The 24,543-nt window shown below is 38.8% G+C and overlaps 2 protein-coding genes across 5 annotated transcripts; both read left to right on the top strand.

Annotated features, from left to right (window-relative positions):
* Positions 1-484: 484 nt before the first annotated feature.
* LOC121241871 lies at positions 485-23,066 on the top strand. 4 transcript variants are annotated; one of them, XM_041139730.1, is made up of 5 exons: positions 500-854; positions 2,004-2,850; positions 6,011-6,177; positions 21,610-21,682; positions 22,649-23,066. In XM_041139730.1, the coding sequence occupies exons 1-5, from the start codon at positions 676-678 to the stop codon at positions 22,733-22,735; spliced, it is 1,353 nt and encodes a 450-aa protein (XP_040995664.1). In that variant the 5' UTR covers positions 500-675; the 3' UTR covers positions 22,736-23,066. The 4 variants fall into 4 exon arrangements, with proteins under 4 accessions (XP_040995663.1, XP_040995664.1, XP_040995662.1 ...); XM_041139728.1 differs by having other exon boundaries at positions 22,678-23,066; XM_041139729.1 differs by lacking the exon at positions 22,649-23,066 and having other exon boundaries at positions 485-854; positions 21,610-22,012.
* Positions 9,908-10,473, top strand: LOC121241872. The gene is made up of 2 exons (XM_041139732.1): positions 9,908-10,344; positions 10,421-10,473. The coding sequence occupies exons 1-2, from the start codon at positions 9,923-9,925 to the stop codon at positions 10,458-10,460; spliced, it is 462 nt and encodes a 153-aa protein (XP_040995666.1). The 5' UTR covers positions 9,908-9,922; the 3' UTR covers positions 10,461-10,473.
* Positions 23,067-24,543: the final 1,477 nt, after the last annotated feature.

A 24,543-nucleotide genomic window follows, 5' to 3' on the forward strand; every position in this document is an offset into this window, starting at 1 on the left:
TTCAAATCCTAAAATAATTTTTCTAAATTCCCACATAAAATATAATAAATAATTCAACTTTTATTCTATTATTCACAAACCATCTCAACCTAGGTTGAATAACCAAATATTCTGAGACATTCTCAAGTATTTTGAGATATTTTTGTTTTATCTAAATATCAATCAAATACAAAATATTTTTTAATTTTAAATCTTTAATATTTTTATGTAATTATTATCTAATCATTATTAAAACATAAAATTTAAACTAAAATAAACATATTTTCCAAATTTTAAAATATAAATAATATTCAAAATTTTATAATATTTTTATACAATTTCTTCTAATCATTATTAAAACATAAAATTTAATAAAAATTTAAACTAAAAAAAATATTTTCCAAATTTTAAAATATAAATAATATTCAAAATTTTATAATATTTTTATACAATTTCTTTTACTCTTTTCACAAAATTCAATAAAACATTTTAATTCAAACATAATATTCATACATATGCAAACGGGCCTCTCGACTTTGTTTCCGTACGAGTTCGTGTCCACAGACCGAAAGATCCAACGGTGCAAGCGATCCGATTTGAAGAGAGCATCCAACGTAAGCCAAGAATTCTTCTTAGAAACTTTGGCTGTAAAGCCTGTATTCATCCAAGTCGGAGTGCGAATGTTTGTAGAAAAAGATGAAGGAGAGTGGGATTGGAGAAGAATTGGAATTGGCAAAGAAGAGATGCGGGGTCGTCATAGATAGAACACCGAGATTGCCTCTCATCGACTCATGCAGGAGCACTCTCCTTAGACTCGCCCACTCCGAGCTCAATTTCCTCTCCCGGTGTCCCACTCGCTCTTCCACACGCCTCAGGTCAGCCTTACACAAATTGATCTTGAAACAATATGTTCTATAAAACCCGTCTGGTTCAGTTCAGATTATACTTGAATTAACGAGAGAATTGCTGATTTTGCCGATTTTATACAATAGAAGGAGAAAATTAAGGTGAGGTTTGGATAGTGAGTTAAGATGAGATGAGATAAAAGTTTAAAATTGAACAAAATATTATTATAATATTATTTTTTAATATTATTATTGTTTTGAGATTTGAAAAAGTAGAATTGTTTATTATATTTTGTGTGGAAATTGAAAAAGTTGTAATGGTTAGATGAGATGTGATGAGTTGAGATCAACTTTGAATCCAAACGGGGCACTGATAAAAAAAAAACCGGCAAGATGGTGCTCTCTGTGAACTGTTTCATACGTGAACTAAGTGTGGTGAAAACATACTCATTTGAGTAGAAATTAGTGGGTCCAAATCTCTAAGGTGTAGTGAATGGTAATGAGGGTTTCAGAGGCCTATTCCGAATTAGATTATCAATTATTTTAATGCTCCAATGGAAGACCAAATCACATGGCCTATACTTCAAAAAGATTAGTCAATGATACAATTGGAGCCCTATTGGAACATTATAAAGAGCAAGAACTTCTCATTCCTAAGTAATGTGGGATCTCATACACCACCTACCTTATCCTCTTATTATATGGGGTATTACAATCTCCCCCCCTTAAGTTCCTGACGTCTTCATCGGACCCATCCGTCGTAGGTGGCACGGCTCATGTCCCACATTTTTTATTGTGATAGGCTTTAATACCATTTGTAACGCCCTAATGGAAGGCCCAAACCACATGGCCTATACTCCAAAAGGATTAGTCAATGATACAATTAGAGTCTCATTGGAACATTATAAAGAGCAATAACTTCTCATTTCTAAGCAATGTGGGATTCCATACACCACCTACCTTATCCTCTTATCATATGGGATATCACAATTATGTTTTCTAGTGGGGCTGTGTTGTAATCTAATAAGAAGGTTCATTGGTAATCTGGGATGGGTCATTTTTTGTTCTTTAGTTGATGTAGCCAAGTAATTGGCGATAAGTGGTAACTGTGGTTCTGCTTTTCTTGAAATAGAAACTAGTGATTACTAAGATTTGATCATTTTTTCTATGTGGTGACAGTTCAAATATTGGGCACCTCGAAGCAATTGTTCACATTCTCCAGCAGCCATGTCTAACCGGTGTTTCCAGAGTTTGCAAGCCAATACCTGTATCATCTACAGATTGGAATGGGTTGAAAACCAATTCTTGTTCTAAAGGCGTCCATGTCGATATAGTTTGTACTCTCAATAGGCAACCTGTGTGGATTATTGTATCTGATAGGAACCCAAGGTACATTCCTTGGGATAGATGTCAAAAGAGTAAGGGCTTGAGATTGCGAGTTGAAGAAGTCCTTGCTGCAGCTCGGTCTTCAATGACATTGAAACCTTACTCGATCATTCTTTTCTTCTCGAATGGTGTTGGAAACTTTGTTAGAGAGAAACTCAGAGAAGAATTTGGGGCATCTGAGATTGAATTGGAGTTCTCCGTTTTCGATTTTGACTTCTCTGAGGATTTGGATGGTGAGTGGATAAATGTGGTTGCAAGATCGTACCAAGATGCATGTGTGCTTGAAATAAAGGTTGATGATATTGGTGATATCATTTCAAGTCCTGGATGTGAATTGAAAGGGTCAAGTGTTGCTGCAGTCGCACCAAGGCTTTCAGAAGAGCTAGCGGAGAGAAGTGCGGGTGATCCTTTTTGTTCACTCATTTCGAGGATGAAATACTGCCCTTTTGAAGTTAAAAATTTGGAATATTCTGAAATGAAGGAGTTGTTAGGTGAAGTTGATCTTATAAATTTTGATACAACAGCATTGATTGCACTTGTATCAGGGATCAGTAATGGATGTACCGAGAAACTTTTGGGTACTCCAGAGAGTGAATTGAGACAGCGGTTTAAGGGAAACTTTGAGTTTGTGATTGGACAGGTAAAATCACTTTAGTTTTGTGTTTACTTCCACTTTATCGAGTTGTGTTAGTATGGAACTGACACATTTGTAGGTGTGAGCAGCATTAGTGGGGTCTGAATGCGGATAAACTTCTTTCCTTGTACTTCTCTGAGTTTGTGGTGTGTAAAAAAGTCCATGATATGTAAAGTTTTGGTTAGTAGGCATAATGCTTAAAACATGGTCTGACATAACTATCCTATCATGCATGACTCAACTGATGTGGCAAATCAGAACATAAAACCGACATGGGTCAACTACTCATTTGTTGCCTGTCTTTTCCCATGGTAAAAGTTCTCTTTGCAGTTTCTCTTGCATATTTCCCATATCTTTCAAGATGGTATTCTACAATCAGATGATGGTCTTCTTTGCTGCTCAATTTTCCCATGATAAAAAGTTCCCTTTGCAGTTTCTCTGGTGTATTTCAAATAACTTTCAAGGTATTCTACAATCAGATGGTAGTCTTATATGCATTTCTTCATTTCATTCATCAATGTCCCATTTCTTTTGAATAGTTTTGCTGTGATACCTTGATCGATCCATTCACACACCGAAAACGTGGAAAAAGACAGAAAAGAACTGGTGACCTATTACGCCCATAAAATTTTCAATTTTCCTATTATCCACTTTCACTAATACTCAGTAGCGAGCCAATAAGCTGCAACAGTAACACTGCAATCCTACATTGGGAATAGGCATAATCCACATAAAGTGGTAAGCTATAAAGATAGTCATGAATGCTAAGTTCCACATTCGCTATTGTAACACCCGGATCCAAATTTTATAGGCTTGGATAAAGATTTTTTAAGTTTGGACCATGGACCCATTTTTGTTAAGGCTAAAAGGAAGATTCTTTATGGAGCCCATTAGTCCATACCCATTATTTGAGGATCTAGTATTCAGGAGATAAGATTGGATATGAGATTCTGGACCTAGATTAAAAAAGGAGTAGGCTCGGCCCATTAGGAGGCCCAGCTCAATTTTTTTCTAGCCAAAGCCCATTTGATTTTTGGCTGTTAAATTCGTGAGAATTGGAAATCAACCCTTTTTGGGTAAGTTAGAACCTGATTAGGTGCCAAGAAACCCTCTAGATGAATGCTATCCACACTTAGATTGTTTTAGAAGAATTCTTGCTCCAGCCTGTTTTAGGACTCTTTCTAGATAGGATATGAGCTGTTCTAGATCTGGAGAAGTAGAAATCAGCCCCACTTATGACTTCTAAATGGGTCCAAAAAATAGGAACATGTTTTCCCCGTAACTCCTAGCCATTAGGATTCTTAGAACCCTTTTCTAAGCCAATGGTGAGTTAAATTCGTACAGCCCTATTATTAGGTTTTTTGGGCCTCATAAGAAGGACCATGTGGACTGAAAACTAGAAAACTAGAGGCTACTGTGAGTCTAGAAAGTTTTTATAGCAATCTCACTTGATGTGTTTCAAGAAAACCCATCCTTAACCCTAGGAAAGTTGCTGCAATTTCAGGAGATTGAAAAAACAGCATCACCCCATCACTTCCAACCATTTTTCAGCAAGTTAAAGTAGGTGATCGTAGATGCGTTTATTCTCGCCAAAAGCAAAGAGGTAATTAGCTTGATCATATCCTTACGTGTATGGTAAGCAATGTTTTTAAAGTATTACGTATGTATGACCCTATATAGAAAGCCCTTTTTTATGTACCAAGTTATGACGAAAGTGATTTTTGAATGGCAAGTTATTATGTGTTTTACCTGCACCATGGTATGTTTTCACTCAAGATATTATCAAGACTTATATTACTATGTGTTTTACATGCATCTTGATAAGAAAGATAAAAGACAAGTTGTGAAAGAAGTTTTAAGAATGGCCATGAGAGATGCATGGTACCAATGCATTTATGGGTGGATGTGAAGCCATGGACCTAAGCGTTGTTCACCATATTTATATTATGATAAGTTAAGCGGTTCCCCTTGTGGCTATAGACAGTTGAATCGGTGCACAACCTTGCACACGGGATTAATATGTGTTGGCCATAAAGATAATGTTATGATTAAAGAAAGGGAAAGATAAATTCAATGAGTTATGCATAGTACATGTTTATGTAAAAGTATTAAGTATGCATGTTTTTCAAAGAAACCCTATGTTTATAGTTTGATGTACTACTGATTGAGTATTCAACTCATTTTGTTATTTTTGTTTTTTGTTTTTTTTTTTTTTTTTTTTTATGTTTTTAAAATGTACAGGTAAAGAAGATAGTGTTGATGAGCAGCCGGTCAGGCATATTCATGTTTCAAGGGATTTTCAGACTTGGTTAATAAGTGTTTTTCACCAAAAGATTTGTTTTAAATTTCTTGCTATGAGAATATTTTTTTTATGCTATGATTTTGGGAAGTTATTTCCGATAAATGAGGTACTTTTATTATGTTGGGTCTCTTTACTTGGCATAGTTACAAAAGTACATAACACTCCTAACATATGGGAAGGGAGTTTTACAGCTACATACTAGGTGAAACTGGTCTTTTTAAGTGATTTTAGGAAAGCTCTGAAATTGACTAGTCCCTTTGGAATTATAGTGCAGATATAGTTATAGTGTAGTTATGACTAGTGCTTTCCTTGGGTCATTAAAAATCAGAGCCATGCACTTATCAAAAAATTAAAAATCAGAGCCACGTTGTAAGGCCAACCATTTGATATTGGAGCACTATATGACATAACTCTGACAAGGGCATTAGGAATTTAGAGAGGGGGGGGGGGGGGGTGTTGTAATATGTTAGTCCCCATTGGGAATAGGTGTATAACGCACATAATGTGGGTAAGTATTAAAGGTAGTTATGGGTGCTAAGTGCCTCACTGGCTACGTACTAGATGAAAATGGGTTTATAAGTGATTCTGGAAAAGCTCCAAACTTGACTAGTATGTTTAGAGTTATAGTGCAAATATGACTAGTAGTTTCTTTGGGTCGGTAGATAGACCTTTTTAGAAAAGTCCGTTTGACATCCCCCCCCCCCCCCCCTCCCCCCGCCGCATGGCAGTCACATGGTAGTCTTAAGCTTATGTGTTGGCAACAATGGAGGTTTGTTCATCTTTTGTGTGTTTTCACTTCAATACTCCCGGCATGTATTAACATTCATGTTCTAGTTGACGCAATCTTGTCTTCTTTTTTGGCAGGTGATGTCTGAAATTGAGAATCCAATTCATGAGGAACTGGGTGGTGTAATATCTGGAAGGAGAGGCATAATATGTGAAAGTGTTCATTCAGAGTTCATGGATTTAGTACTGATGTGTGGAGGGCCTAATGAGAAGTTCAGAGCCAATCAATTACTCAAGTGCCTGATGTGAGTTTCTTGACTAGTTTGTTTCCTTCTTGAACCACTATAATCTGCAACAATTATAAAAATCATCATTATAAAATCAGCTTAATTATTTACTGATTTGACACAATCATCATTGGTTTGTTTCTTTTTTTGTGAGATAGGTTTTTTATTCTGTACTCAGTATATTGAGGTTAAAAGAATTCCAATCTTTATGGGTAAAAAAGGCTTGTTGGTTAATTTTTTATACAAAGCTGTCACTAATGTTTAGTGTGGTCCTTGGAGAATTCACGTGAAATAACCATAAAGTATTGGTTTCTAGGTTCTATTATAAACAATTTGTCCATTCAAGTAATTCAGATTGTTATCTATTTTATTTGGTGTAAAGTCATATTTTTTTAATTACTTTGTTTGAGAAGATAGGAAATAAATTTGGTGTTCTGGTAAATGAGATTTCCACTTCTTGAACTTACTTTAATTATCCTCTTAAATCAGCATATTGTCTATAACGTTTAACGTGCTTGCATTGTGATTTATTTATCTTATGTATAAATTCTTCGAGGAATATTTTCTTTGTTCTTACACGCAGACACCATGTGCACACCCCACAAATGGAAAGCTTTTGTGTTAAACTCACATAAGGTCACATGATCCACCTTCTTGTGATTTCAACTTTTGTTACTGTTTAGGAACATTCCAGCTGATCATAAATTCCGCCATAGTACTTTCCTCCACCCTCTCTCAGCAAAGAAAACTCTACCATGTCCTTGAATAAGCAAATGCAATTCTCTTTAATGGAAAAGATCTAAAAAATCTCTGTGCTTTCTCTCCTTCTAATAGAGTTTACAGGAGCTGAAAATATACAAATTTGAGCTCAGTGTGTCTCATCTTTGCTAAGAGAAGCAATTTAGTAATTATATTTTTTTTGGAGGTAAATACCTCTGTACATCAGTGGGAGTTGAATCTGTGATCTCATTCTTGTTGGGGGTTGAGATGTGATTTAGCCCAAAGGTTGTTAGCATAATGAGTTACTTGAACTGCTCTTTTTAGTTTTGATTGCAATGGTGCTATATACAACGATCAAAATGGATCAATGTATTTAGGGAAGAGGAAGGAATTTAGTTTATTATCATAAAAGAACCAGTGAAAGGTTTGTGGTGAGGAAATGGGGGAAAAAGGATTGGAATTCTGGGACACGAGTTATGTGTGCAACTCTAATGAGAGGGTTTAAAGAGTTGGGTGACCAAGATGTTGATATTATGTAAAGTCAAGACTGGATCCTCTGCTTTATATCATGGAGATATCTTTGCCTTACATTAGTCTTGTGATTATTGTGATTTGCCTTGGTTTCCATGGTTAGATGCATTTGTTTTATATAAGATAGGTGTATGGAGAATGCCTCCTAATTTTGTAACTAGGTGTATGCTATTTGTATACCTCTTGTGTACTCGGGCTATGCCTATTTACTTTTAAGATAGGCGGGAAAGGGGCCTTTTTTTCTCTACTATATTTTCTCTCCGTACAGTTTCAATTTTTGTTGTGGTTTTTCCTTACTGTTGGTAGTGATTCGTTAATGGCTTTTCCTTCTTGAGGGGATTAGCGTATCACTGAAACATTAGGGTTGTATTGTTTGTGGGTTGGTTTAGATGGGGTTGTGTAATGAGGTGTTCATTGACCAGAAGCTTTTTGAGTTCAGAAAGGAGAACGCAAGGTGGTGGAGGATTATAGAAAGTAGTCATCGTGTAGTGATATATATTTCAGTGGATTTTGAAACTCTGGGTTGGTTGGGTTCTATGGTGAAGGAATGTGCAGTAACACTGGGTTCTCATGAGTTTTTGCGAACTCGTAGAAAAGGAGACATTGTGTTAATAGTGAGGAAGGGACGTAATCTCAATGGCAGTTTCATCTCCCTCTCAGAATTTGGTCGCGATAAGAGGAGAGGTTTGCTTGTGATTCCGGAAGGGAGGAAGGGGGAGGGGTGGAGGAACTTTGGAGATACTTTAATGGAGATTTGTTCATCCTCTGTTTCGAACACATCCCAGGCAGTTTTTGCAAAGAAGAACAGAGGAGAGGGAGGTGCTCCATCGTTGTGGGCAGGAGGAGCAAGGTCGTACAGTGAGGTGCTGAAGAAGGTACCGCCTCGTGCTGAGAGAGACGTGGTGCCAGGCGCAATCAGTTTTGTGGATGTGCAGAGGTATGGTGGAGAAGACAGCAGACTGTTGGGGTTAAATGAGGAAAGTGTCTTGAGGATGTTAGTTGGCTTGGAGGAGAAAGTGGGCATCGTATTAGACGAAATCAGTTACTTAAAACTATGTGTTAAGGGCAAGGCTGAGCTGAAGGATATTATGGGCCGTAAGAGTGGGCCTTGTTCTACGGGTCGTGCGTTGGGCCATGGTATGGGTCAGGCCTCAGGCCCTAAGAAGGCCTGGAGGGCAGTGGCAACAGATGTGTCGGGGAAGGCTTTCGGGTCCGAGATATCGGACCAGGAACTGCGGCAAGCTCCTGTGATGCCGATAAGCACATTACCGGCAACCCTACCGGCATAGAAATTGCCGACGACCTCCATCGACCACCCTGGTGAGCTGATAAAGGTGCTCCGATGGGACAATTTAGAGGAGGGGGAGATTTTGGTGGAGCCGATAGTGCAGGAGAGTTTGAGAACTGCTTCTGCGTCCTCGTCACTAGGGATGTTGGTGGAGAATGGGCATTCTGAGCCGTGCATGGTGGTTGAAGGCTCTGAGGCTGTGCAGGTGCAGTTTGTTTCGCTGGAAAGTGGGATTTCATTTCGGGGTGAGGCTGTGCAGGTGCAGTCTGATTATCCGTGTGGTTCCTCACCAATGGAGTTGAGTATTCTTGGTGGGATATTTTCTGGGGATGGCATTCCTCTTAATAATATGGTTTCAAGTGGTGAAACAAATAATTTGGGTGTTTCGGAACTGTTTTTGATTCCCAATAACAGTGTTGGTGAGGAGGGGGCTCTTACTTCTCTGTGTACACTCCCTCCCAGTTCTGATTATGGGAGTTGTTCGTCGAATTGGATTTTTAAAAAGGTAGAAGAGTTACAAAATATCTTTGGGGTCTCTTTTGGAGGTTATGAGGAAAAATTTATGGCCCTTCTTGTGGCTATTGAAGCTAGTCATTCGAAATCAGCTACAAAACAAGACAGGGAACTTAAACGTTTAACATGCTCCATCAATTATGATGTTAAGGATGGGAGTAGCGGAAGGGTTAGACCAAAAGGGAGGGGAAAGTTAAGTTTTAATGAAGCCTAAGATTGTATCATGGAATGTACGGGGTCTCAATGATAGTAATAAACGTCTTCGTATCAAAGCTTTATTGAGGTTGTGGAAGGGTGATGTGATATGTTTGCAAGAAACAAAGTTGGGTTTTATTGATAGAAGATTTTTGCATAGTATTTGGGGATGTTCGTATGTGGGTTGGTCCTATTTGGCCTCTCAGGGAGCATCAGGTGGTGTTATTAATGTGGGATAAAAGAGTGGTTGAGGCGATTGAGGAGTGTGTTGGTGAGTTTTCGGTTTTGGTGTTATTAAAAAATGTGAGCGATGGGTGGGATTGGGCTTTTGCAGGGTCCTATGGTCCCAACATGGATAGAGATAGGCGACGGTTGTGGGAGGAGTTGGCAGGAATATACTCTTTATGGGAGGTGCCGTGGTGTATGGGGGGTGATTTTAACATTACTCATTTTTCTAGTGAATGATCGGGGCATCATCGGCACACTTTGGCCATGGCGGAATTCTCTAAGGTCCATATGGACCTTCCCTTGGTGGGTGGTGAGTACACATGGTCTAACGGCCGTGCTTGGTCGAAATTGGATAGATTCCTTGTCTCGCCGTTATGGGAAGCCCACTATCCAGAAGTAAGTCAGAAAAGGTTAGCTCGAGTCAGTTCAGACCATTTTCCCATTCTCTTAGATTGTGGGGGCATTCACAGGGGTCGCCGGTATTTCAAGTTTGAGAATATGTGGCTTAAAGTGAACGGGTTTGTAGAGATGGTGAGTACTTGGTGGGCATCGTACCAGTTTAGTGGCACTCTGAGTTTCATTCTTGCAGGTAAGCTGAAGGCTCTAAAACAAGATCTGAAGAAGTGGAACTTGGAAGTTTTTGGTCACACTGACAATCAAAAGTCCACTTTGTTGGAGGAATTGCAGGAGTTAGAGGGTAAGGAATTATTGGGAGGGGCCTCTGAGGAGGAGTTATTGAGGAAAGCCACGGTTGTGGCAGAGTTGGAAAGGGTTTTGTTGTCAGAGGAGACATCATGGTGCCAAAAATCCAGAGCCCTTTGGTTGAAAGAGGGTGATAGGTGTACGAAGTTCTTTCATAAAATGGCTAATTCTCATCGACGTAATAATGCGATCGAGTTGCTACATTCAGGTACTCAGGTGCTATCTTCTCCCGCTGAACTAGAAAGTCATATTGCACATTATTATGAGACTCTTCTTACCGAATCGGTAACTTGGAGGCCGAAGCTTGATGACTTACCGTTTGAGGCAATTGATCCGCAACTTGTGAGTGTCTTGGAGAGACCTTTTGTTGAAGATGAGATTTTCAAGGTCATCTCTGGTATGACTAAGGACAAAGCGCCGGGTCCGGATGGTTTCTCCATGGGTTTCTTCCAAACTTGTTGGGATGTGGTGAAAGGTGATGTCTTGCGGGTGTTCAGTGAATTTCACGCTTTTCAAAAGTTTGAAAAATCACTTAACGCGACTTTTATTACGCTCATTCCCAAGAAACATGGGGCTTCGAGTATTGAGGATTTTCGTCCAATAAGTTTGGTTAGCAGTGTCTAAGATTATTTCAAAGGTTTTTGCTAACCGGCTTAGTCCAGTGTTGGAAAATATTATCTCCAAGCCTCAGAATGCTTTTATTCGAGGGAGACATATACTTGATTCGGTACTCATTGCAAATGAGAGTCTAGATGCTAGATTGCGGGAGGGAAGTCAAGGTATTCTTTGCAAGCTAGACATGGAGAAGGCTTATGATCATGTGAACTGGGAATTCTTTTTGGGTTTGCTTGAGAGGTGTGGTTTTGGAGATAGGTGGATTTTTTAGATGCGTCATTGTATTTCAACGGCCCGTTTTTCAGTGCTAGTTAATGGCACTCCTGCTGATTTTTTTGATAGCTCGAGGGGTTTGCGACAGGGTGATCCGTTATCTCCTCTTCTTTTTGTCATAGTTATGGAGGCGTTAAGTTGGATGGTGCAGGCTACTGTTGGTGGGGGTTTTTTATCTGGTTTTCAGGTGGGAAATGGCTCTGGTAGCCCTTGTATCATTTCACATCTCCTTTTCGCAGATGACACTCTGTTTTTTTGTGAAGCAGATAGGAGTCAGGTCCAAACTTTACGTGCATTATTACTTTGTTTTGAAGCAGTGTCAGGGCTTAAGGTGAACCTTGGCAAGTCTGAGATGGTTCCGGTGGGTGTGGTTCCTAATATATGCAGTCTAGCAAGTCTTTTGGATTGCAGTGTGTCTTCTTTCCCAATGAACTATTTGGGCCTTCTGTTAGGTGCAACTTTCAAGAGTAGAGCAATATGGGATGGGGTGGTAGAGAAGATAGAGAAAAGGTTGGCTGGATGGAAAATGGTGTATTTATCGAAAGGGGGTCGTCTCACTCTTATCAAGAGCATTCTCACTAACCTTCCCACTTATTTTTTATCTCTCTTTCCTATGCCTGCAGGGGTGGTGAATAGGATTGAGAAACTTTTTAAGGCTTTTTTATGGGGAGGCATAGGGGAGGAGAAGAAATTTCATTTGGTTAATTGGAAGACAGTATGTGCCCTAGTTGTGAATGGGGGGTTGAGTGTTTGTAATTTGAGAACTTTTAATAAAGCGTTATTGGGGAAATGGCTTTGGAGATATCATTTGGAAGGGGGATCTTTGTGGAAGGAAACTATAGATGCTAGTTATGGTGTTGCTTGGGGTGGTTGGTGTTCCAAAGAAGTGAGAGGGGGGCATGGAGTGGGGCTATGGAAGTTTATAAGGAAGGGGTGGACAAGTTTTGTAAGTCATATTCGCTTTGTCGCAGGTGAGGGCAACCGAATCAGTTTTTGGCGGGACATGTGGTGTGGAGATCATGCATTGGAAAGGGTGTTTTCGGCTTTATATCATATTGGAGTTAATAAGGAGGCTTCTGTGGTGGATGTGCGGTTATCTGCTCATGGTTCGCATCAGTGGAATATTCTGTTTAATAGGGATATTCATGATTGAGAATTATCTATGGTTTCAGACTTTTTCAGCTTGCTACACTCCTTAGGGACTACTATGGCACAGCATGATAGCTTGAAATGGAGGTTTCAGGATCACAAGAAATGCACAGTAAATGCGTATTATAAAATCTTGATTACACAGTATCACACCTCATTTCCTTGGAGGAACATTTGGAGGTCTCGAGTGCCCTCTAGAGTTGCTTTCTTTGTTTGGAATGCCGCCCTTGGGAAGATCTTGACCATGGACAACTTGAGGAAGAGAGGATGTGTTGTGTTGGATTGGTGTTACATGTGTAAAAAGAATGGAGAATCGGTAGATCATCTTTTATTACATTGTGACCGTAGTGAGAGGGTTGTGGGATGAGATTTTTTGAAGGGTTGGTGTGGCTTGGGTAATGCCTATGAGGGTGGTGGATTTGATGGGTTGTTGGAGAAAATTGCAGGGCAGTCATCAAGTGGCAGCAGTTTGGAGAATGATTCCGTTGTGTATCATGTGGTGTATTTGGACGGAAAGGAATGCGTGTTGTTTTGAAGACAAGGAACGAACAATGGTGGAGCTGAAGAATTTTTTTCTACATACTTTATTGCTTTGGTTTTCAGCTATTGTATTAAATGGGGATGATATTCATGAATTCTTATCCTTAGTTCATCGCTCTTAGAATGTATTTAGGTGTTCTATTGTATACTTCCTGTGTACTTGGTACATGCCTATTTCATTCACATCAATAAAGTTAAAAAAAGATAGGCGTGTGGAGAATGATTCCTTTTGTCTCATTTGGTGTATTTGGCTTGAAAAGAATGGCCAGAGCTTTGAAGATAGGGACCGCTCTCTAGATGAGCTTAGAAGGTTTTTTTTTTTTTTTCCTACACTTTTATTTCTTTGGGCTTCTGCTAGTGTTTTTAATGGAGCCAGATTTCAGGACTTTTTTGTATCACTTTCAGGCTTCTAACTCGTAACTAGGTGTTCCCAGTTGTATTCTTCCTATATACTTGGGCTATGTCTATTTACTTGATTCAATAAAACTTTATTTTACCCATGAAAAAAAGTTTGTAGGCGTCCTATGGCTGAGTGGTGGGACAATAATTTGCAGTTTTCTCCTTTTTCCTCCTTCCAACTTGCTATCAGATCATGCTAGAACCCTAGAAAAGTAATCTAACCCATAAAAAAATCGCCAATCTCTTTCGAAGACACTGGTGCTGTCCAGATGCTGACGTCGGGGTAGTAGAGCTACCAGATTTCTAGCAACCTGCTTAATGAAGCTGGATATTGGCAAGTTCAAATTGCTGAGAGGAAGATCCAAAGACCACATATGTCACGAGATATGGTACATATGTGTTTATGGTAATGCCCTTTAGTCTCGCAAATGCTCCTGCCACCTTCTGTAATTTGATGAATGATGTTTTATTGACTACATTGACAAGTTTCTAGTTGTCTATCTTGATGATATTGCATTGTGTAGTGTGTCCCTGGAGAACAATTTGTGCCACCTGAGAAAGCTATTGATATGATTGAGCGAGCATTATCTTGACATTAAGAAATAAAAGTCTGAAATTTCTTGGACGGAGGTTCTTTTCTTCAAGCAAACAATCAGCAAAGTGAGAATCCTCGTGGATGTCAGAAGATTCATGCTATCCTTGATTGGCTGGTGCCCACAATGACCTTAGAGTTACGGCCTTTTGCTGCCCTAGGTAGTTAGTATTTAAAGTTTATTGATGGCTGCCCCAAGAAAGCTACCCATTTGACTGATCTGCTGACAGAGGAGAGATGGCGGTGGTCTGAAGCCTATCAACAAGCATTTTTTAAGTTGGAAGGCTACGGTAGCAAGCAAACTGGTGTTGTGTTTGCCAAGTTTTGATGTACCTTTTGAAGAGCATACAAATGCATCCGACAAGGCCATGAGAAAAAGATATTGGCAGTGGTCCACTGCCTTGTGATTTGGCAGGTGTATTTGCTTGGCATCAAGTTTGTTGTTTGCACATGACAATGCAACCAACACATATTTTCAATACCAAATAAGTCTCCCAAGCAAGCCAGATGGCAAGAACTCCAATGGTAGTATTTTTTGTGGGTAAACAAGCCACAAAGGCACAACCAAGAAGTGGATGTGCTTGGCCGCATGCAGGTTCAAGAGATAGTTGCAGCTATTTCTTGAGTGGAAACCAACTTCCTAGAAAGGCTCGCCAGCTCCGTAGGACAGATGAATGCTAAGAAGTTGGTGACTGGTGTGAAGGAGGGTATTGTGTGGCGGTGTTGGTTGGAGGCTATTTTACTCTATGTTGAGGAAGGTTGGTTGTACAAGAGATCATACACCTTCAGCTTAGACTCAATTGTACTAGAGATCATACACCTTAACTTTGCTCACTCTCAACTTCATGGACCCATAACCAATCCTTGCATGTTTCCCAAAACTCTCAAACATCTCACCCAATTAGGGTTGCACGCACATCACCATTAATTGCCCATATCCTATTCGGTTTTACCCTTATCTCCTGCACTCTACTCCACTTGGTTTACTCATCATTGACCCATTCTTTGGACATGATCCTAGGTATTTTAATGAGGAACGATGCAAAAGACGTCCTTACCAAAAGTGTTGGGGTGTTTTGCACCAAGGGTGTAAACCGAGTGGTATATAGGGCTCTTTGCTTGGCAATGATGTACTTAGGGTGTGGCGGCTCACCAGTGGTGCTAAGTGGTTCCAAGAGGTCCTGGTGGCTGTGGCATGGGGTGTAACTCATGAGGAAAAAGGCCCAAGATGGATGGTGCTAGGCGATGGGGCTGAGTGTGTGTGTGGCATGTGCATGTGTGCAGGTCAAGGGCTTATTGGCGGGGATGGGCATCACATGGGGTGATAATGGTGCTGGCTGGATGTGGGGAGGCACACGGCTGGAGGGAGGCGGGCTGCTGCGGAAACCCTTGGGCCTCAACGTGTAAGTGCATGCATGTATACCATGCGGCTCATGTGTGTGTTTATAAAGGGTTTGGTCAGGTCGTGTCCTAGGATTACGAGCCATGGGTCATTCTCATGGGTATGGGTCATGGTTTGGGCTTATTCTCATGGGTCCTATGTTACTATCCTAGCCCAATCTCTTCTCCACCAATTCTAGACCCAATAATTCAAGCCCTAGCATCCCTTAGGGCCCAAACCTCAAACTTTTGTACTTGACCTCAATGAAATAGGTTGAAACGTAATAATTTCCAATCCCGGGCTAGCTTCCTAAAATTAAATCTTCTCATGACATGGTTGCCAATCGCTAACTAGTTAATTAACATAAAATGATAACCTGAGTTCACACATGAAATACTAGAAATCAAGTAAATATGGTACTCTAAAGCATGTCGGGGGTTACATTTTCTATGTGAAAAATTCTGCTTTGATGATAGGTATAAAAGATTCAGCAGATATAGGGGTCTTCCACATTCTCTACAATAGAGGGTGATAGAGAATTGTCTTAGTTCATACTACCTCGCTATGTGGAGATGGATTTGAGTGCTCCTCTGGGCAGATCCAACAAAGTGATTCAATTGGGCTGCAGTATTCTTTGAATATAGAGGCACTCAATATAACCGAGTCACTTCGGCATTCTTCCATCTAGATGGTGGAATCCAGTGGTTCCAATGGTTGTGACATGTACACACACAGGCAAATACAGCATAGATCATCCTGAGCTGTGCATGAGTTGTAGGAAATCAATCCTGAGCCGTTTTGCTTGAAATGGTAATCCAGTTCACTGTGGAAGGAAGTCAAAGAATGAGTACTTTCATGAATTATAAATCAATTAGTGGAAAGGAGGAAGGGTCGGTCTTGACATGGGAGTCCTTTGAGAATGAACTCTTGGCTCAATTTTATCCAAAGAAGTAAAAAACGTTGATGGGGGCATTTTCTCAGGTCATGTGGCATGGGATTCACAAAGAATACCAGCTTGAGTTTAAATAATTGGCTAATCAAGTGATGGTTTGCCTCAGAATGGCTAATTGGTACCTTTCAGAGAGGACTTGAAGAGGAAATTGTAGTTGAGTGCATGTTTAGCCTTAGACCCTTGATTTAAGCCATGGTGATGGCAAGAATGATAGACAGACATCTCTCCCATCAAAGGTGATCTCCATGGTCTACCATCCCAATCATCATGCCTTTTGTCAACCTCCAAGCAACCTCTTCTTTAGCAGCATCAATGGGAACAAGGTTCATGTTTGAATTTCAATGAATCCTTCACGTCAGGCCATTGTTTTCAAACTCTGCAAGGGTGGAAGTACTTCTGGAAGATGCAATGTAGGAAGTGGTGGATTAGCCAAATCTGAACGTTGAAGACAATATTCATCTCAGTTGTCTTGCTTCAGGTGTGTAGTATAATGAATGGTGTGGAGAGATCATGGAAAAATCCTAGAGCTTAAAATAGCAAACTGAGATATGACAAATTAGAGCTTATATGCATCCAAAATAGTTCCATGATTGATTAAGATCGAACTGATAAAGACAGCAAGTCTCCGACTATAGCTAATATTGAATTTGAAATCTGATACCAAAAGAACGAATGTGGTATATTTTAATTCAAGTACCTAAACATAAGGAAAAGCAGGAGCGAAAGGCTAGCATAGGGAACAAGGTCATGTTGCTATGATAAGTGAGGAGGTGTAGGATCTTAGTTGTAATACAGGACATAGAATGAAAGAAACAGGAAAAAGAAGATGAAGAGACCTATGCATCTGACGATTACTACACCCAGAAGAAAGTTGCATAACACATCAGGCAAAGCAGCTAGGATTTCAGTCTTTTCTTAATTAGTCTTCAGAAAATACTGATGCATGCATAGATCGCTATCTACCAACATTTTACCAGTTATGGCTAAAATGTATAGTTTGTACCTTATTGTGAAATTTGACTGTTAATTACTAAAGTGCATTTACTAGAGATCTTCTCAAGTTGTTCCCTGCCTCCAGCCTTGAAATCTATCGATATGCAACTTTCTGGTTTGTCCTATTCACAGGATTTTAAATCCGGTTTCTCTAAGGATTTGATTCAAAAATAATTCTGAAAGAAGACTTACACAGGGAAACCAAAAACGAATGACACTTATTGAGACAATGATATGGTATTGTGGTGATACAAGTTCTTTCGTGTGTTGGACTTGATGTATAGTATCTTAAATATCTCTCAGCAGTTTGAATGTTGATTTCTGAACTCATGTTACCATAAGCACCCTCCCTTTTTTCATACCATATTTTTTTTTATAATTAACAAGAGATTTTATTACCAAGAGTAGGCATAGCCCAAGTACACAGGAAGTATACAAGAGAAAAAACCAACATATACTCTAGAAACTGAAAATGACTAAAGCAAATCAAGAAAATTCTCTCCATTCGATACAAAAGCCTTGGCCCAAAAACACAAGGTATTAAAAGAAAACACCCCAAGTTCTCCCATCGATCATTCTTTATCTTCAAAGCACCTCCCATTCCTCTCTAACCATAGGCACCAATACTTTGACTCCCCTCAAAACCTTTCCAACGTGCAAGAAAATCCACCACATGCTTAGTCATCACCCAAGCAATGCCCATCCTACCAAAAATCTCATTCCACAATGTCTTAGCCACCTCACAATGAAGGAAAAGATGGTTAACAGATTCACCATCTTTCTTACTTATGAAACACCAATCTACTACTTAAAGTCTTTCTTAAGTTATCCGTAGTGAAAATTTTTCCAAGAGATACCAACTAACAGAAAAATGCCTCCTTACTAGGCACCTTAACTCTCCAAATGCATTTCCAGGGGTAATCATAGACACAATGACAAGTTAGTGCCTTATAAAAGGAACTAACCGAAAATCTGGAATTTCCTACATGAACCCACAGCAAACCTCCCCCCTTCCCTGAGCAATCTTCAAATCATGTAATCTGCCAAAAAAATCAGATACTACATTCACTTCCCAGTCATGCACATTTCTCACAAAATCAACACTCTCCATTGTAGATTATTATTCACAAAAGTCAATGAATCTGCCACTGCAGCATCTTGATCCCTAGCAATCCTTAAAGGGGAAGGGTAAACACTCTTGAGAGCTGAATCCCCACACCAAATATCATGCCAAAAATGAATCCTTGCCCTGTCCCCTCCACCTTGGATTTTACATGATTGACGAACTCCTCCCAACCCATCCGAATGGACTTCCACAAACCACCCCTCTTACTTTATTAGAACACCAACTCCCCCACATCCTCCCATATTTAATGTCAACAACATTTTTCCATAATGCGTCCCTCTCAACATGACATCTCCAAAGCCATTTTCCAAGAAGAGCTTTATTAAAAAGCCTCAAATTTCGCACCCCCAAACCTCCACAAGAAACCAGTTGACAAACCCTATTCCAACTTACCAAGTGAAACTTTGTTTCCTCCACTTTACCTCCCCACAAGAAATTCCAAAAAATCCTTTCAATTCTATTTGCTACCCTTGCTGGCAAAGGAAAAAGAGAAATGAGATAAGTAGGAAGATTAGACAATGTACTCTTTATCAAAGTAATTATACCCCCTTTAGACAAATATAACTTTTTCCAACCAGTTAACCTCCTCTCGATCTTCTCAATCACCCTATCCCAGATCATAACAGATTTGTGAGGAGCACCCAAAAGAAGACCAAGATACCTCAATGGCAACGAAGATATCTTACACCCCAAAGTATTAGCAAAATCTGAAATATTCGAAACGGGACCCACTTGAACAATTTCAGACTTAGATAAGTTGATTCTAAGACCCAAAATAGCTTCAAAACATAACAAAAAGGCTCTTAAAGAATGGCGGTCTTGATTGGTCTCACTAAAAATTAAAGTGTCGTCGGCAAAAAGAAGGTGTGGGACTTTTAAGCAACTCTGAGACGACTCTCCCACTACGAAACCTGACAAGAAACATCCTTGGACCACCGCTTCAATCATTCTACTCAAAGCATCCATAACTAGAACGAAAGAAAATGAGATAAAGGATCTCCTTGTCTCAAGCCATGAGAACTATTGAAGAACCCAACCGGGGTGCCATTCACCAAAATGGAGAATCTCAGCGTCGAAATACAATGCTTGATCCACAACACCACTTCTCTCAAAAACCATATCTCCCAAAAGTAAGTACAAGAGAAACTCCCAACTAACATGATCATACGTCTTTTTCATATCCAATTTAACTAAAATTCCAAGTTCACCTAATCTGATTCTACCATCCAAACATTCCTTAGAATTAAAACTGAGCCAAGAATTTGTCTCCCTTCACAAATGCATTCTGAGACTTCAAAATAATTTTTTCCGTCACCACACTCATGCGATTAGCTAGCACCTTAGAGATGATCTTGTACACCCATTTACCAAACTAATAGGTCGAAAATCCCTCATTTCCTCAGCCCCCACCTTTTTAGGTATCAGTGCAATAAAAGTAGCATTGAAACTTTTTCTCAAATTTCATAAATGAGTGAAATTCAAGAAAAACCTTCATAATATCTTCTTGCACTATGTCCCAACAAGCTTGGAAAAAAGTCATTGAAAACCATCCAGACCCAGTGCCTTGTCTCTTGTCCCTTGCCATTCCTCTAACCACATCAAGTACTTCTTCAAAAGCTCTCTCCAACCATTCTGAACTCACCTGGTCAATGGAATAAAAAATCAGCCCATCTTACTTAGGTCTCCAAGAGTATTCTTGCTTAAACAGCTTCTCATAAAAGCTCACAATATGTTCCTTGATGGCCTCTTGATTCGAAAGAATGTTATCACCTTCATGAAGGATCTCAATAACATTATTTCTACGGTGAGAATTCGCCATTTGGTGAAAAGATTTTGTACACTTGTCATCTTCCTTCAACCAAAGAACCCATGATTTTTGCCTCCAAGATATTTCCTCCATTAAAGGGATCTTCTCTAATTCAGCTAACACCCATTTTTTCCTCTCCATGACCACACTGGATATATCCCTCAACAATTCCTTATCCTCCAAACACTGCAGCTGTACCAAAAGATGCTTCCTCTTATTTTCCATGTTCCCAAACACCTTTGCATTCCATTTCTTAAAATCTTGTTTTAGAGCTTTGAGTTTTCCAGCCACAATACAAAACTCAGAGTACCAGAAAAAAGGTATGATGACCACCACAATCTTACCATATCCACAAAACCCTCATCCTCCAGCTACACATTTTCAAATTTAAAGTACCTACGCCCTCCGATAATGCCCCCACAATCCAACATAATGGGATAATGATCAGAACAAATTCTCAGTAACCTTTTCTGACTCAAATCAGGAAAATATGCTTCCTAAGGGGCCGATACCAAAAATCTGTCCAGCCTAGACCAAGCCCTTCCATTTGACCACGTAAAGTCTCCACCCGCCACCGGTAAATCAATCAAATCTAACTCGAAAATCAGATCTGAAAAGACAGTCATAGCATGAGAGAAGTAAGAATCCCACACTCGATCGCTAGGAAACCGAGTAATGTTAAAATCCTCTCCAAAACACCAAGGAAGATCCCACCAGCAGCAAAGGCCCGCCATTTCATCCCATAAAATACTCCTACTACGATCCAAATTAGGACCATGAACACCTGAAAAGCCCATTCAAATCCATCATCTACATTCTTAAAATGACAAGCCACCAAATGTTCTCCCACATAATGTTCTATCAACTCCACAACCCTCCTATCCCACATGACAATGATGCCCCCGAAGCTCCTTCGATGCTAACTCAACCCACCCCACACAATGACAGCTCCACAAACTATTGACAATTGATTGATTAACAAACTTCAACTTGGTTTCCTGAAAGCAAATAACATTAGCCCTCCACTTATGTATCAAATTCTTCACTCGAAGACATTTTCTACAATCATTAAGCCCTCAAACATTCCAAGAAATAATCTTAGGTTTCATTGATACCATATTTTTTAGTGGAAAGAATCTCATAAAAGGAACGTTGCGCCAAAATCAAACTCGAGATCTGTTGCTTTGGGTCCAGTGTTTAATGGTTTGTGGTTTAAGGTATGGAATTGAAACTTCTTTAGGCTAGTCGGTTTTGTCTAGGATAAACCTATTCAAACTAAATTGAGTTTCACAAACCCGTAAGTTCTACTGTGTGTATTTGCACACACATTATACATGAAGTAAATTTTTCAAGTTTTTTGTGCCTTTTACCGTAACTATATAAAATTCATACTACGTAAATAATTTTCATGAAGTTCAGAGCTGATAAGCTTGAGGTTTTGAACAGGCTGGTGCCAGATGGTCCTTCGCAACGTGTTATGGGTCTGCCAACTACAAGAAAGCTGGCATTGAAGAACAAGGTAGTTTTTGGCACCGGTGATTACTGGCTTGCTCCAACCTTAACAGCAAATATGGCATTTGTCAGAGCAATTTCGCAGACCGGAATGTCCCTGTTTACTATTGAGCATAGACCACGGGCTTTAACTGGCGATTAATCTTATACATGATCTTGGGACTAAATGTTAAGACATGCTTCCATAAATATCCTTTGCAGGTAAGACGGTCTTAATTGGATACACTTGATCTATATGTATATTCATGTTGCCAAGGACATGATCCATGCATGGCAAGAGTTAACTACTTCAATTAGTCAAAGGTGTGAAATCGATCTGCAGTGAAGAACTTATATAACTACTGCCACAATGACGCACTTCAAAGGACCAACAGATTGTCAGTGTCATTTTTTTTTTTAGACCCGGTCACCCAAGTTCCTACCCCTTGAAGGAAAAAATAGAGATGCAGAAGAAAATAGAAGTACGCTACCGGAAATTACTTTGGGGGGAATTGAATTTTAATAGAATTTACCTTTAAAAAAATCTTAAGCAATTAACTTTTAATAATTTTTTCAAAGGTTTTCGGGTTCAAGCCCATCTTTGTAGTCCACTTTATGTAGAGATAGTAGCGAGGAGATGAGAGGTAGCCCTATCCACGTAGTTGGATTTGTGGGGGAAGTTGGTGAACCGGACGCCTGCCTCGTAGGGTGGGATGAGTGGGAGTGGATTCCACCACCCATCGTGACTTAGAAACTTGAATATGTATTATTTTAGTTAGAATTAGAAACTAGAGTCTTAAAAACCTTAAAAAAACAAAACAAAAGACGGGCAGTGGTAGTGTTTATGAGTTTTCTCCTTAACTTCTATAAATTTATTTCTTTTTGTGATGCAAATGTTTCCATGCCTAGAAAAACATCATCTGGGGTCTTTCATATGTTTCTAATTACGTAGTAGATTTTAGCTATAAGATTAGTATTTGGAATTGCATTGTAGGCACTAATGTTCATAGTTCTATGTTGCAGATACATGCAAGATCCAATTACTGTAGGAATAAGAATTCTTCATGGCACTATGGCATAGTCTCAAACAGGACAGGGTGGTTCATACTGCCAAACCAGCCTTCTGCTCCCTGGGCTTTGCATCAGGCTAAGCTAATCGAGACAACTAAGGTTTAGTAGTACTCGATCTTTGGAAACTTTACTGCTAGGGTTTTACGTAAAACTGGGGTGTGGAATCAAGCAAAACCATAACCAGAGGTTCAGAAACTAATCGTAGTTGGGGCTAAAGTAAACATGCAAGAGAGAATTTGGTGCATGTTTTTGCCAAAATTGTAGCGAATATTTTTCGAACAAGAATGTGAAAATTATGAATGTAGGATATTATTAATTTATTCACTTATTTCAGTTCTTAATATGAGTTATTAGTTTATTTGCAATATAGTAAAATGAATTTTGCTGCCAAATTTGCATTAATATACAAAGACGCAGAGTTCAATTGATTACCACAAAAAAGTATGGACGACTATCTTAATAAAGACAACTTTTCATTTCATTCAAAATCAAAAAAATAAGTTTCCATTTATGGAAAGTGGCTTGTTTCGATTAGTTGAGATGGTTTTAGATGAGTTGAATAAAATATTGTTAGAATAATATTTTTTAATATTATTATTATTTTGAGATTTGAAAAACTTGAATTGGTTATTATATTTTGTGTAGAAATTTGAGAAAGTTGTAACGATGAAATGAGATGAATTTCCAATTCATACCGGGGAAATTTGTTTACTTTTCTACAATAAGTTAGCGATTTAACCAGTTCTGTGTAGGGAAACTTTCGAGGGTGCAGTGCATAGAATCGGGGTTCGCTTGGTTACCAAACTTATCTCAACTCATTTCAACTCATCATTACAATTTTTTTAAATTCCAACACAAAATATAATAAACAATTCAACTTTTTTAAATCTCAAAATAATGATAATATTAAAAATTAATATTTTAACAATATTTTATCATCTTAACTCAACTCAATTCAGTTCAACATCCAAACGCAACCTATTTTGCAGGAGTGGGTTCAAAGGGTGCTGTCTTGGAGAGGTTTCCTGACATTAAAAAAAAAAAAGTTACTAATCAATTGAATCTGTATTGTATATAAAAACTTCAATTGAGTATTGTATTGAGGGGGCCATGACCTATTTTGCCTAAGAGAAATGATAGTTGCAGTCGTGAGTGCACAAGTGTCGCACAGTTATTTTGAAAAAAATTAATAAATATGGGACTCACATGAAAGAAATTAGTTTTTTAATAGTTGATCCCACTCTTTTTTTAATGTAACTGCACAGCACTTGGATACTCAAAGATTGTATATATATAGCATTACAATTTGCCCAAATGTCAATTTTCTGTTTTACTAAACTTCTACAAGTAATGTATTTTATGAATCAATGGGGTCCAAAAAGGATGTTTTGTTAACCCACTTAGGTATGTTGATTGAGAAAATTGACACAGCCATTGCTTTTTTTTTTTTTTTTGAGAAAATGACAATGTCTGATTTGATTTCGACAACCACTTCGGTATTTTTCTGATGGATACCATACTCATGTCATGTAGTACCTTTTCGATTAGGGTACCAATTTCCAGTAATTTCTTTATATTTTTTTGAAAGTCTTCATGAACCATTACATTTAAATTTAATTATTTAAGGAAAAATCAAAATGTTATTTTAATGTAATATAGGCTGAGGTGTAAGATCTGAGGTACCATTTTTTGTGAGATGTGAAGAACTTCAATATGCACACACATGAATACCCAGAAAAGTCTAGAGATCTTGAATAATAGTTTCTTCTCAATTACTAGCTAGGTCGATGAAAATTGTAGATTGGAAAATGAAGATCA

This window comes from Juglans microcarpa x Juglans regia, chromosome 8D, assembly GCF_004785595.1.
Source record: "Juglans microcarpa x Juglans regia isolate MS1-56 chromosome 8D, Jm3101_v1.0, whole genome shotgun sequence".
Lineage (NCBI taxonomy): Eukaryota > Viridiplantae > Streptophyta > Magnoliopsida > Fagales > Juglandaceae > Juglans > Juglans microcarpa x Juglans regia.